The following is a 14,600-nucleotide window of genomic DNA, read 5'->3' on the forward strand; positions in this document are numbered from 1 at the left end:
AACTTGTACAATAAGAGCTTGCATAAAACAGAACAAAGGAGTGAGAGAGCGTTCACAATCTTTTTTTTTTTTTTTTTTCCAAAAAGAACATAACCCAAAAAGGTGACTCAGGTGGGTTAAACAGAGCTCGGAAAAGTTCGAAGAGAGGATGAGAGGCGGGAGGTCCTACAAGAAAAAGCAATCAAAGAAAAGAGCAACTCCGACCGAAAAATGCAAAGGCGAGAACCCTGCTCATTATTACACATGATGAGAAGCATGGACAGCACTGGAGAGTAACACACTGTACTTTGCATCCAGGTCCAGTACCGAGCTGCCCGGGGCAGTTGGGTAGCGGATCGGAGGTGGGATCGCCTCGTCTTACCTCGACCCTTGCGGCACCGGCTCCGGTACAGGCTCTGGCCCCGGGGCGCGCCGGGGGCCGCCCCCGCTCACTTCCCCACTCTTTCCAAACGGGTCCTGTCTCTGCTTTGGCTTTGTTCTGCAACTCTGCCCAGACAGCCAGAAGAGCAGTACACGGGGCTTAGTACTTACTACCCTTGCTGCTGGTTCGGGATTTTGGGGTTGGGGTTTTGAGTTTGGCTATTTTTGGTTTTGTTTTTAATTTTTTTTGTTATTATTATTTTTAGTTTTGGGTTTTTTAACTATTTCTCCCTCCAATAGGCAACAGAGATGCAAAATTTGGATCGAGCTGTTGTTTTCACAAGATAAGTATCCTCTAAGCTCATTGTTTGAGGATACACTAATAGAGATACAACTGGAATCAAAGAAAGCAGGAGAGAAAAAAAAAATAATCGAAATCTAGAAGAAAGGGGACGCTGCCCCTTTAGAGAGGCTAGTGGCAAAGGAGCCTGCCTTGAGACTCACCAGGGGAAGAATCTGCTTCGCCAATTCTCCCAAATCAATTTCCTCATAATCCCCCTGGGAGCAGGTCATCCTTCTCTATGTACAGTAGCAAATGGTGAAAATTAATGTCTTCGACCCTGTCTCGGATAAAAATACTATCCTTTTAATTTCTGTTACAAAAATAGGAGTAATATTCAAAACAATGATTGTCTCTTTTTTTCTATTTATTTTATATAAAAACATAAACAGCTCAGGCGAATTCTTGTTCTTGTGCAGGCTTTTCATGAAGAATTGTTCTTTACTATTCTTAGTAGTATTTATATATATATATTTATATATTATATATAACTTAACGATTGGTCCACAAAGTAGATCTGTGCGTTTCTCTAGTGCTTTTTGTACAAAAGAAAAACAATATTATTATCAAAATATTCATTTAATGGCTTTACTTCATACATAAATACATGTTTAGATAACACAGGAGCGGTGATTGTTCAGTCAGTTTGGAAATGACTTTTGTTTTTGTTTAGATTTTGTTGTTGTTGTTGTTGGGTTTATCTCTCTCTCTCTCTCTCTCTCTCTCTCTCTCTCTCTCTCTTAGGACTTTGTATACACAGGAGTGGCTGGTTACTCACATCGCTACAAATACGCTACTCGGCGTCCTTTGTTTTTAATTCTTTGTTTATACCTTTTCCCCAGGACGGCTGCTAAGTATTTCTTGACAGCCATTTGTTTCCGGTAGCGGCTGTAGCTGTCCGTGAAGATGCCGTCTATGTGCCGCTTGGTCAGCGGTTCCGCATCGTCCCCCAGGCCGCCGCTGGCACCGCTGCAAGCACCGAGAAGCACAGCTGCATCAGGCGGGGCCGCTCCGCCCCTCTCCGCGCCCCTCCGCACCGCCCCCTGCCCTGCGCAGCCCCGCGCCGGCCGCTGCCCCCGGCGCAACACGTTGCGCGGAAGATGCGCGGGGAGACAAAGGCCGCTCCGAAACCCGACGCTGAGCGCGCAAGGGGCGGCGGCGGGAGAGACAATATCGCCCCGCCATGAATTATTCATTACGGCCGCGAAAGCTGCTCTCCCTGGGGCTTCATTAACGTGTTACCTTCTGCCGAAGGGCAGCGGGTGGCACCGGGCTCGCCCTGCCCCGCCGGCGGCGGGAGCCCCGGGGAGCCCCGCCCGGCGGCTGGGGGTGCGCAGGGCTTCAAGCGAGCCTCCACTGCTGCAGCTGAGCCCTCGATCATCGCTCTCGATAAGCTGCTCCCCCCAGCAAACCGTAAGGGCTGCCCAACTTGCTCATTTTAAATCGGTTGATTTTAAAAATTTATAGAGACATATAGCTAGCTAGATTGATATAGACATAGACATAGACATAGACATAGACATAGACATAGATAGATACATAGATAGATAGATAGATAGATACACATGCATGTGTGTATATATCTATATATATACACGCACATAGATATCCGTATGCCCAAGAATAGAAACCCAAACAAAAATCCGCGAACACCCGCGCTGACAACCAGGCTCACGCTGCGCCGGGAGCGGCCAGGGTCAGCTGGTGCTTGGGGAGCCGGACTCCACCAGACTCATTCCCCGCATTCCCGACCCCGGCCGGGGCAGCTTTGTTCCCCCCAAGCCGCGGCCCTTCCAGCGCCTCCGCCCCAGCGCACCAACGCCCACCGCGGAAAAGAACAAGCAGAGAGCCTTACCCGACCCGCTTGGCCATCAGTGAGTGCAGATATTTCCTGGCAGATAACTGGCCCAGGAGTTTCCTGTAGGCTTTGTTGAAGATCCCATCGGCGTGCCTGGGCAGAGGGAAGAGCCCGCGAGTGAGCGGCGAGGCCCGGGAGCCGGCTGCGGCGGGTTGCGGGAGCCCGGGCGGTAGCGGCGACCATCCCTCTCCGCCAGCGAGAGGAGGGCGGCATCTCCCCGCGTCCCCCGGGACCCCTCGTCCCCACCCAGATCCCTCCCCGCCGCGCTCGCTCGGTTCCGCGCCGGCCGGGCATTTCTGCTCCGTTTGCGGGATCATCGCTATCCCTCCTCGGCGCGGGCGGCTCCCCCGCTCCCTCCCCCGCGCTGCTGGAGGTAAGGCGGCTTTTCCATTTCTTCTGAGCTTTACACTGGGCACCGGGACCTGGCCGGTATTGTCGTTTGCTTGGGTTCGGGATTTTTATTTTGATGTTGTTGCTCTTTGCTTGTTAGGTATCATTACTATTTTTCCCCCAATCGGTTCTGCCAGACCCGTTTTTCTCCCTAGTTCAAATTCACGCCTGACACCCCGCGAGTTGCAGTCACCTCTTTTCCGGTGGGTAATACAAGGTGTACATCTCGCCGATCATGGAGGACGGATTCGCTATACCGAGGGGCTCTTGGTCGTAGGCGAAGTCCTGCAGGGTGTTCCCGTCCTCGTCGTAGACTTCATCCTCCAGCCTGGCAACGAGAGCAGCAAGGAAAAGGAGTCAGCCGGGCTCCGCGGGGCGCTCCGCTCCACTCCGCGCTGCCGGCTTCCGGCTGCCTCGGTGGCCACCCCTCGGCGGAGCCGACCCGGGAGCCCCGGCAGCCCCGTCCGACTGCCCCATCCCCTCCCTGCACCCGCCCGCTCCCCATCCCCGCCCTCTCCTCTGCGGGGCAGGACCGCGGAGGAGGGAACACACCCGCCGTCAGACGCGCTCCAAGAAACCCCCCAAACATGCCCCCCCTCCCCCCGCCCTCCGCGGCCCACGCCCCGGCCCGAGAAACATCCCCTCTCTGCCAGCGCCGCGGCTGCTGCTTCCCGAGCGGAGCGCACGCCCAGGCGCGCAGCCTGCCGCGCACACACGCGTTTGTGTGCCAGGGGCTGGGCTGGGCTGGGCTGGGCTGGGCTGGAGCCGAGCAGCCTCCGCGGCCGAGACGGGGCGGTGAGCGGCAGCCCCACGGCCGGGGACCGCGCCCCGTTCCTCCCCGCAGCGCCCGCCGGCACGGAGGGGCTTCGCCTGTTGTTTTTCGTTGAATGGTGCCTCTGCCCTTTGAGATCTCGCCAGTTTTTTGCGTGTCCCAGCCCCCCCAGCCCCCGCTCTCTGCCTCCCTCTCTGCAGTACGATGTAGGTCATTGCACGTTACAGGCAGCTATTTTTGTCTGTGAGCTTTAGCGGAGGTATTAATAATAGATGCCGCTAAAGTGTTTCACTCCTGCTAATTCAGGCTCTTGAATGAAGAAAGCCGGCTTGCTGCCGGCTAATGGCCCCTCAGGCCACCGAGCCCGCTGCCCCCCGGCCGCACTGCCCAGGAAGATGACGGGGGCTGCTCCGAGCCAGCTCCGACGGGCTCCCGGTTACTGCAAGGACACCTCGGAGCCCCAGAAAGGACACCCACCTCGGACAACCATGCGGTCCCGGCATCCCCCCGCCCCTTCATCTCCGGTCACCGCACGGCAGTGACCCCCGCAGGGCACCCCGGAACAGAGCCAAGCGCCGGTGGAGCAGGACGACAGCACCGAGCCCAAAACTCCCCCTAAGCCAAGCAGCACCGGTCGCCCGAGCAGGCGACAAGCAGGGTGAGAACAGACTGCCATCGGCCATCCCGGACCAGGTGGCCTGAGCCCCTAGCCGCAGACCAGCGCGGGAAACTCCCTTGTGCTGGTGCCTCTGGGTGTCCTCCACTCCTGCCCCAAACACAGAGGAATTCAAACGCCCACGGCTCCCAGCTGGAAAAGGGACAGCACAGGCATCTCCAGCCTGCTCTGGAGCCCAGCAAGACAACTCCGAACACAGAAAACCAAACAACCTTGTGCCAGCCCCTTTCCCTCTTGAGAAGGGCTGTCATACACAGACAGGTAAACAGGGGAGAAGACACTGAATCCCCACCAGCTCCAGTACCGCTACACGAACCATGACAGCTCCCACACGCTTGCAGACAACGGCGCTCCCGTCCCCGCTCCCCCTGGCCGGACAGGCGATGCTCGGCGCTTCCCCTGGGCGAGCTGCGGGCAACCAGAGGCTGCCAAGCGCCCCGCAGGATAGGCGCCAGATGGGAGAGGAGCTTTTGGGCCCCTTCGACATGCAGCCGGGACCTCGGCCCGCTCCCGCCGACATGCAGCAGAACAGGTCCCCCCACTCTCGGGGACTGCACCGGGGACAAGAGGCCGTGGGTTACAGTACCGGGGTCCCGAGGAGCGGACCTGGGGGATGCCAGCGCGGCTGCCGGTGGAGGGGGTGGGCACACAGCCCGAGTGGAGGTGATGTCCTTTGGTAACTCTACTCCACATCCCCTCTCATTTTCCTCCCCGGTAAGATTCCGCTGCCCTTAGCTAAGCTGGGGCTGAGGGGGGCTGAAGTGTTCCCGACGGAGCTCCCGGACAGCTGACGGACCTACCTGAGCGCCGGGTACTGAAGTCCGGCTGCAGGTGAGCAGTAGACGCTGCAGTGCATTATTATGCCATAGACCAGGAGTGCTAAGATCGCTTTGCTACACATTGCCACTCTGTGCGGGAGGGAAAGAAAACTGCTGTAAAAAATAAGAAAAAAAAAAAAAAAGGGGGGGGGGGGGGGAAAAAAAAAAAAACGAAAAAAAAAAAAAACCAAAAAAAAAAAAAAAGGGGGGGGGGTGGGAAAAAAAGAAAAAACACGAAAACAAACAAACAAAAAAAAAAACCCACCACCACTAACAAAAACCCAAAGAAACCACCCCACGACACACCAACCCCTCGGCCTCGCCTGCCGGAAAACGAGGCAGAGCGGCCCCGGGGGACAAGCGCCCTGGGCAGCCGGGTGCCGGCGCGGAGCGGCACGGAGAGGAGCAGAGCGCTGCCCGGCGCAGAGAGCTGCGGCCGCCGCCCGCCCCGTCGGTGCCCGCCCGCCCCGGGACCGCCGCGGGAAGGCCCGGCGAGCCACCTCGTGTCCTTACCATTAAACTCTAGACAACCGGCACTGAGAGCGTTTGACTGCGAAACTAAAACGGCAGGTCTTGGGGGGGAAAAAATAAAGACCCAAAATGGGGAGGGGGAGAGAAATCGAGCTCTCTCCCAAGTTGCGTCCAAAAGGAGTTAAAACCCTCGTGACATCGCCTCTCCTATGGGCGAAGGACCGGCAGGATGCAGAAGATGCAGAAGCGGCAGCAGTTAGTTGTTTGCTGGTTTTAGGGCTATCCACTCCAAAAAGAAAAAGAGAGACAGGAAGGGGAAAAAAAAAAGATAAAGGAAAAAAGTTTGCAGGCAGCAGCACAGATCTGGAGTGGAGTCTACAAGGGAATTGAGAAAGAGGGATGGAGCGAGATGTCGCCGGAGAACCGAGCGCTGGGAAAGAGGGAAGAGAGCGAGCGAGTCCGGGCGGGAGCGGAGGCGGGAGCCGCGGGCTGGCTGCGTGCGATGTTGTCTTCCCCAGATCTCTCCCCTCACTGAGCGCCTTCAGCCTTCTCTTCTTCTCCTGCTCGGTGGCTCCAAACTTGACCAGCCTTCCGCAGCCTTCCGTCTGATACGCAATTAGCAAGAAAATCTTTGCAAACACCCCGCTTCAGCAAGAGCCCTCTTCGTAAACATTTGCCTGCTTGTTACCTTAGAGGACGGGCAATATTGTTTGTTGCCCCCGTAGTGGTGTCCGGATTTTTATTCATGAATCAAATGCCTTTTTTTTTTTTTTCCTCAGTCACGTAATAATCGGGTATCAGAAAAGACGTCACCACCCCAATTCCTCAAGGAACACAGTTCTGTGTCGTCCTCAAAGATGAGCTTATCAGGAGTCATAAAGCTTCTCATAAACACCAACTCACACTTCCTCCCCCCCCCCCAAACAAACAAACACGCAGAAAAGCCCCACCGCACAAATCTAAAAGGATGTTCGCCACAGTAAAGTTTTACCTGACGTGGGAAGGGAAGCGGAGGAGGGCAGTTAGGGGTGGGGTGGGGGTCCCCCGGCTTATTAGGCTCCCCCACAGCTTTGCTCCGGGTCTTTCCGCGGGGGCAGCTCACCCACACGCAGCCCGGGGCCGCCGCTGGGCGCAGGCCCCCGCGGAGCCGCCCGGCGCTGAGCGCGCAGGCGGAGCAGCCCCGGCGCGGAAACCCCCACTTCCGCGGAGATTTAACAATATAAGTGGCTATTTTTTTTCCCAGGTCCCCCATTTATTTTTCCTTTTTTCTTTTTTTTTTCTTTTCTCTTTTTTCTTTGGGGTTTTTTTTTGTTTTTTTGTTTTTTGTTTTTTTTTAAGGATTGTTAATAACGTTCCCATTACACAAGACTCCCCCCCCACCCCGGGGAAACCATCAGCGCCGTGACCGCTCTGCGTGTATTGAAGCCACGGGGCGTAAGGGACGAGCCCCACGGCCCCGCCACAGGGAGGGTCCCAGGCTCGGCCGGCGCTGCCGGGGGTGGAGGGGGGCGGCTTTTTCCCTCACTCCCGTGGCCCGACCCTTTCTTCTCTCCGCCTTGTGCAGACACAGATGTGCGGCTCGCAGCGCTTGGCAGAGAGGGAGGGAAAAGCATCGCCATGAGGAAAAAAAAAAAAAAAAAAAAAAAGTTGATTTGCCGGAGGGACCGGGAAGGAAATCCCTTCTCTGGGGACTTCCCCGCCGCCGGAATAATTTTCCCCCGAAGTGATGCGCTGGGCGCGGGCCACCGGCGGGCTCCCAGCCGCTGCAATTGCTGCTAGTCTCCACACTCCCCTCCCTCCGCGACCGAAAATGTGCCCTTCATTTCCGAGAATTACCCAAAGAAATACAGGCTTCAGGAGCCATTACTAGACATTTTAATTATTGGGATCATAACCAGAGCGTTCAGGAAGCAGCAATAATATAGTTCTCCTGCTTCCTATTTGAATGGGTTTGGTGTAACATGCTTGGATGAGTTATTTGAGCCCAAATCGATTTCTCAAAAACAACAACAACAAAAAACACACCATACAATTACATTCCTATTACGGTCATTTAAGGTTTCAATATTTTCCGGAGATAAAGGAAATTTGACGTTGAACGAATGATTCCCGTAGAAATGGCCAACTACGCGAGATCCCGGGCGGGGATGCAAGACTAGGGACGGAGCGGGACACTATCCCCGTTGTCATTCTGTGCCGGGCCTTTCAGGCCGGGAAAGACGGCTGGCAGGAGAGAGAACGGGGCAGGGCAGGGCGCCCGGCGGGGCTGTCGGGAAAGCTGTCACCCCGCCGCCCCGCTGGGGAAAGGATCGCCCCTCCGCTCCCGGGAGGAAAAGGGGCGCCCCGCGGGTCCCGCTGGAGCGGAGGCGCCCCGCGATGCCCGCTGGAGCGGAGGCGCCCCGCGATTCCCGCTGGAGCAGGGGCCCCCGCTGTTCCCGCTGGAGCAGGGTCCCCGCGGTTCCCGCTGGAGCGGGGGTCCCGGCGGTTCCCGCTGGAGCAGGGGCCCCCGCGGTTCCCGCTGGAGCAGGGTCCCCGCGGTTCCCGCTGGAGCAGGGGTCCCCGCGGTTCCCGCTGGAGCAGGGTCCCCGCGGTTCCCGCTGGAGCAGGGTCCCCGCGGTTCCCGCGGCCGGCCCGCAGTGCCGGGGCTTCCCCGCCGCTGCCCGCGGCCGCAGCGCGCTCGGTCCGTGAGCGGAGGGCGCCACCGCGCGGGCAGCTGCGCGCCTGCGGCCGGCGCCGCGGAGCCGCCGTCGGGCGGGCCGGGGCTGCCCCGTGCCCCGGCTGGGCTGCGGAGATCCCCCCGCGCCCGGCTGGGACAGAAGCCAGCAGGAAAGGGCGGCCCGCTGCCCCCCTGCACCGGGCTTTGGGGCTGGTGGGGTGTTTTTTGGTTTCCTTTGTCGTGACTCGGCGGTAGCAGGGGTAAACACGGGCTTTTCTAGAAACCCGTGGGGCCAGGACTGTGTGAATCACGTCAGTATGAAGGCTTGAGTGCACACTCCGCCTAAACATTCCTTCTCTCCAAAGAGACGGGACACACACAGGACACACATATTTTAAAGCTGTGGCTGTTTTCACTTTAGAAAAGCTACTTTCAGCTATTTTTGATAGATGCAGCCGCATTTCCTCTCCTCCATCCCTACTCCCCTAGATCCTTACAGAAAGTATGAGGATGCCTGAAATAGCAGGCATTAGCAGCACAGAGGTAGAGATACCCGTAAAACAAACCTGAAGGTACAGACCCCACACAGAGACCCTATGCCACCCTGGTGGTAACGTGCATGCAGCAGTAATGTCAGAATGGTTTGCAAAAAAATTCATCTTCTAAGCTCTCACTAATGGTGAGTGAGTAACTCACACACAGTTTGTACCAATAAAAGTTTCATAGCATCTCAGTCTACGTCACAGGGGTGTGTGTGCAAAGTGAATGTGATTATGACATGACTGCGGTTTAGGCTGAGGAAGTAAAGGTTTTAATCTGGTCTCTGCATACAACACAATACATTTCTCAATAACTGTCATCTCAAGGCTGAGAGGGATTTAAGGTATATAATATTTGCCTCTAGGGCAAATTCCTAAGGCAGCATCTAAAGAAAAGCAGGGGTTTTTTATTGGCAGAATTTCTTTCATCTTCCCTGTACCAGCTTAACTTAGACCTTTTAATTTATCTAACTATTTTAAATATCTATTTTATTAACTGAAGCATTATAATTCTATAGAAGTTTCTAGGGGAGCTTATGTCCTGTAAGCCTTGTCAAGCCTGACTGCAGCTGACTGCAACTGACTGCAACTGACTGCTGGAAACCTTGCTGCTAGAGTTCTAATTCAAAGGAATATATTTCGTCCTGTACCATAATGGGCATCTTTTTGACTCCTCAGAAATCCCCTTTTTATATTTATGCATTTTTTATTAAATATACTATGATTAATTTATCAAACTGTCAGGAAATTCTATTGGTCCATAAAGCCAGATATCTCATACACACTGATTGGATGTCCAGCCACTATATTCACATTTTTTCAGTATATCCCAACTTAGCTGCATGTTTTTAAAATAACCTGGAAGAATCTATAGAATACATAATTTTATCATGAAAGGACACATGTATTTCTGCCAATATAGAAAAGGATGAATTCTTCTTTCTCAAAAGCAAGCAATCCTGCCAAAGCAGCTGTCTTTCTCTGACAAACACACACATTATGGGTTTATCATGTATCTTGTACCTATCCCTGCCAGGCCTCCTTTCTTACTGGGGTGGCTTGGGGAACCTATTGTTAACCAGTATGCCAATGAATTCTTGTCTGCACCAGCTTCACAAACATAACACCAGCCTTCACTTTTTCTTGGCTTTCCTGACTCCTCCTCCTCCCCAAGGGCCAGCTCCTGGGAAGGATGAACTTGTCAGAGGGGAGATTAACCCATCCATTAAATCATTCTGTTGTAGCTGTGGTCATCTGAAAAAGGCTGATTAGGGATAGCCTGGCAACAGAACAGAAGATACTATAGCTCAAGCACAGCTTGGAAGACATTACAGCACTTCCAGCCGAGACATGGAACCTGCAGCAGAGATGGGAAAGCCCTACCTTCCTCCTTAGGCTAGATGTCAATCCACTGAGTGACAGAAAGAGATGAATGTGGGAACAGTCTGCGGCCACGGGGTGAAGTTCGCTGGCCAGCAACACTGTCAGTGGCCGAAGGGCACACACGAGGATGGCCGCCCCCATCTCTGCCGAGATCGTCGAGGGTGGCAGGGATGGCAGTGGCGTGGGTGACGCTGCAGGGGCTCAGCATGAAGAATCCAAAGTGAAGGAAGCAGGGAAAGGACACTTGTCTGAGTCTCCAGGGAAACTTTATTTCCCAAAGGGGGTCAGGAGGAAGTGCCAGAGAAAAGGGGGTCCGGCTAGCATTTTTAAAGAGGGAAGGGTACAAGGGCTGGATACAACTCTTAACCAGTGAGGGGATCTTAGGGGAGGATTACCTCACATAACTTAATCAATAGGGAGAACTCAGGGGAGGGAAGAAGCCTTTTAAGCCAAGAAATCATTGAAACAGGACTAACTGACAGGGAACATTCTGGAACACAAGGGGAGTGGTAACAGTAATTGACAGGAACGAGGGATGGAGTGACCGGGATTGGCAGGGACATATAAGGGAATGAGGAACAGGGACACTGGCACAGTGAGGGGCAAATATGTGGTGGGAAAACTTTGGGGTAAACAACTTGGGGCTGAACTATTTCAGGGAACAGAACGGATTACATGGGAGAAACCGTTGTAAATAACTAACATATAAATTCTAACTTTTATATTAAAACAACAGCCAAACACCAAACTACCACAATGAAGTATTTCATTCACAGAGTTGTTTTTCTTTTCTTAAGCCATTCCCTCTTATGCTTTCTTTAGATAAAAGCAGCAAAATGCTTAGGCATGCTGTAAAAAGCCTAAACATCCGTATGCTTTCTCATGTCCAAAGGGACAAAGCTGCAGTCCAGACAAGCTTGGTCACCCAGGCATGTTCTGGGCAAAATGTACAAACTACAAAAAAACCTCCAGCAACCAGGGATAATATTGGGACTACAAATCTCTCAAGAGATGATAGGGGCAAGCCTCGCTTGGTGGCCAGGACCTTGCCAGCCTCTTTGCATGAGAGCACCAAGCATTAGCAAAGTCTCTGTGAATCTTCAAGATAATTCCTTGCTACCTTTTATAACCTTACTTCCAAGCAAACAATTTTAAAAAAAAGGGCTGGGTTTTTGGGTTTTTTTTCTTTCCCTCTCTGAAGTGAGGAGGCAGAACAGTACTTGGCAGGGCAGCAGTGTAGGAGCACCAGCAGTGCAGTCACTCTGCTCTTGCTGCTGCTTAGAACTCACGGTGAGAGACAAGGCCAGTGGGTTGCCTGTGTCTTGCATAATTGCCCACACAGAAGCTCAGTGTTCAATCTTACCCCGTGGGTGTCCTCCTCCCCCTGTTCAGTAAATGAAGGCAGATGACTAGAACAATACAGAGGCGAAGGAAGAGTCATTCCCATCCAAACACAAAGGCAGGAAAATCACTTTCTAAATAAATGAATGACCAAACAGTGGACTCGGTTTCACAAGGAGGTACCACCACACTATGCCTGTGACAGAAAATTTCCTTGGATAACCAATAGATTTATTTATAATCTCTCATCTTTCACCCAAATAAAGTCGTATGCTGCAAGAGAAGAAAAGAGTCCTTGATGCATTCTGACAGTGGTTCTTTGATCAATCATTTATGTATGAAAACTAGAAAAATAAATGATGAAAGGCAAAAAACAACAAATAAAGGATTTCTTTTAAGACTTAATATTCTAAAGGCATATTCTACACTAAAGCAAGCAACCTATAAAATGCCACTAAAGACCTCACTAGTCCACAGGGCAGAATAAAAGGCTTTAGGACTGGCAGCAGATCTATCCCCTCTCTCATTTCTATTTGGCCCAGTGTTCAGGGGTAGGGTAAACCCTTAAGCAGATTGAATATACAAAGTTTCACAAGTGCTGCCAAGATACAATAATTTATACTGGACAAATAACAGCCACAGTATTTTTGTGTTCCATGTTGCTTTAGATGCAGCTGTAGCTCAAGGTGAATGACAAGTTCTGGTTTTGTACCCAAATGTGACAGAATTTTGGGTACATCTTTAGAAACAGTGGGACTGCCATGTGCCTGTGTCCAGAACCAAAAATCCATCCATAGTTCTGAGGTATTGCTAATGGCATAGCTAAGGTTATTCATAGTTTACATTTACCAGAAATAGTTGGAACAAATTAATAATGAATTAGAACATTTCTTATCATCGCAGGGAGCGAGAGGGAATAAATAGAACCATCCATATTTTCTTATTACAAAACAGTGTGCAGCCTATTACCAAACACTAATTTAGTGTTGCTTGTGCTGGAAAACTGTTGAAGGGTCTCTGGCTCCTGACAGTGCAGCTTAATTCAGTCTGACGGGAGCAAGGCTGCAGAGAAGCAGTCTGGGGCGGGCAGGTGAGGAGCATCCCAACAGGGGTGAATCCCAGCCTGCCAGAGCCGGGCACCGCTCAATAAATCCAATTAACCACGCTAAAGATGATAGAGATGGGTCACACAGAGCCCAGTAAATATCAATCAGAACCGCGTATTTTGATGAGAGGATAACAAAGTCCTTCTCATTAGAGGAAAAAAGATATTTGGTTGGGCGTAGAAGCCTGTCCTTGGTGGCTTGTGCACCCTGCAGTGCAGCCTCCTCCTTGTGGGACTGCAGGCCATGCTGGCCGCAGCCAAAATTGCCCTGAGCATGGGAGCATTTCACGTGGCTTAGCTCCTTGTTTTGTGTGTGGTGAGCAACTGGGAGAGCTCCCACATCCCTTAGCAGCACAGGAGGGCCTCTGCTCCACCAGATGCACAGCTCCAGAAATGAGGGGTAGGCTGTGGGGTGAGACTGGGGAGCTCGGTTTTCTGGCCTCTGTGCCACGAGAAGGCTGGACAGCAGACTCTGGGGTCACCAGCCAGACATAGGGGCCAGGAAACAGCACATAATCTTTGTCTCCTGTCATAACTTAAATAAAGTGCTCGAGTCTGCTTAGCCTAGAGGAAAATGTGTGGTTCTTAGTTTTTGTATTTAAAGAGAGCACAAAGAATTTCTTGTGTGTGGCCTTATGGTCCGATCCATCTCTATCTTCTAATAAAATGCATTTCTGTAACAGCCGAGGCAATTAATCACTTAAACAGTATTGGATTACAATCTCCATTACTAGAAAATCTTTAAAGTCAGGCTTGCTATCTTTCTGAAAGATCTCAAGCTATCGAGCCATTCTTTGCCCTGCTTTATGCAAAGGTCAGACTGGATGTTCGTAATGGCCTCTTCTAATGTCAAAAATCGGTCTCTGACCCTTGTAATGCCACTCACTGATTTCAGACAGAACTGCACTGGATTTATTGACCCTTCTCATTAGGAATAAAGATTGTCTGCAGAAACTCCTATGTGATTTCATTATTCCAGGTACATGTCTGTTGAGCTCATTATGTAAATACTGATACCTTTAGTCAGTTTGGAATTTCATAGGAGTTTGCAGAGTACAGCACAAACCAGAAATTGCTAAGACATTGGAATGCTGAACTCTCTCTTTTGACCCCCAAATCTGTGTTCAGTCTCCAGAGGTAACTGCACATTTTGATAGCAACAACCTAATGATAAACTATTATACTCTCTAGATATGTTTAAATCCTGAAACTTAAATATGGTATCTTTCACTGTAGTGAAAATCCATTTCCTGGGGATTTCTTGCTTTCAAGTGCAAGTATATTATTGACTTCCATAATTTTCACTACAGTGAAAATATATACTTGCTTTCAAGTGCAAGTATATTATTGACTTCCATATGTATTTTCAAGAAAAAAAAAAACAAACCAGAGGTGATTTGGTGTGATGTTCTGACATATTCTACTCTACAGCAAATGCAATTTTTTCTCAAAGTCTCAGTAACACTTGAGATTGCTCTAAAATGTATATTGGTTATAACTATCTGTAAAGAATGGTTTACCATTGCATAAATAACTTCAGTTAGTCTCTCTGATGAAATAACTGAGTGTGACATTAATTAACTGAAAGACAATAGACAAGAAGTTTGAGCAAGGAAATGCAGAAATAACATATAATCATCTAATGCTAACACTTTAAGGTGTTTTGGCTTTTGGGTTTTGTTCTGGTTTGATTTTTGTAGTAATGACTTCACAAGGAGATACCTTTATATGTTTCACATACCTTTCTGGAATTAAAAAAAAATACCCCATTCAAAAGAAAGCCATTGTCAAGAACATTATTTATTCAAACATATTCTCTATGGAAAGTAAAGAACTCTGGTTTTAACACAACTCCTGACCCTTGTGTCCTCAGACCAGTTCTACAAGTTCT

At 51.2% G+C, this 14,600-nt stretch overlaps 1 protein-coding gene across 2 annotated transcripts; it reads right to left on the reverse strand.

Annotated features, from left to right (window-relative positions):
* Positions 1–1,263: 1,263 nt before the first annotated feature.
* Positions 1,264–6,593, reverse strand: ADCYAP1 (adenylate cyclase activating polypeptide 1). 2 transcript variants are annotated; one of them, XM_041399407.1, is made up of 5 exons: positions 5,728–6,593; positions 5,197–5,304; positions 3,142–3,276; positions 2,556–2,651; positions 1,264–1,669 (listed from the first exon to the last, which is right to left on the reverse strand). In XM_041399407.1, exons 2-5 carry the CDS (start codon positions 5,295–5,297, stop codon positions 1,483–1,485), a joined length of 519 nt encoding a protein of 172 aa, XP_041255341.1. In that variant the 5' UTR covers positions 5,298–5,304; positions 5,728–6,593; the 3' UTR covers positions 1,264–1,482. The 2 variants fall into 2 exon arrangements, with proteins under 2 accessions (XP_041255341.1, XP_041255342.1); XM_041399408.1 differs by lacking the exon at positions 5,728–6,593 and adding an exon at positions 5,525–5,652.
* Between the last annotated feature and the right edge of the window lie 8,007 nt (positions 6,594–14,600).

Source organism: Onychostruthus taczanowskii, unplaced genomic scaffold (genome assembly GCF_017590055.1).
Source record: "Onychostruthus taczanowskii isolate IOZ18803 unplaced genomic scaffold, ASM1759005v1 scaffold16, whole genome shotgun sequence".
NCBI classification, from domain to species: Eukaryota; Metazoa; Chordata; class Aves; order Passeriformes; family Passeridae; genus Onychostruthus; species Onychostruthus taczanowskii.

What these genes read in the sequence shown, in the direction of transcription:
- ADCYAP1 (XM_041399407.1), bottom strand. Translation starts at nt 5,297, where the DNA reads ATGTGTAGCAAAGCGATCTTAGCACTCCTGGTCTATGGCATAATAATG. An exon ending in CTTCAGTACCCGGCGCTCAG is followed by an intron (nt 3,277 to 5,196) that starts GTAGGTCCGTCA and finishes TCTCGTTGCCAG; the next exon opens with GCTGGAGGATGAAGTCTACG. An exon ending in CTGATGGCCAAGCGGGTCGG is followed by an intron (nt 1,670 to 2,555) that starts GTAAGGCTCTCT and finishes CGGTGCTTGCAG; the next exon opens with CGGTGCCAGCGGCGGCCTGG.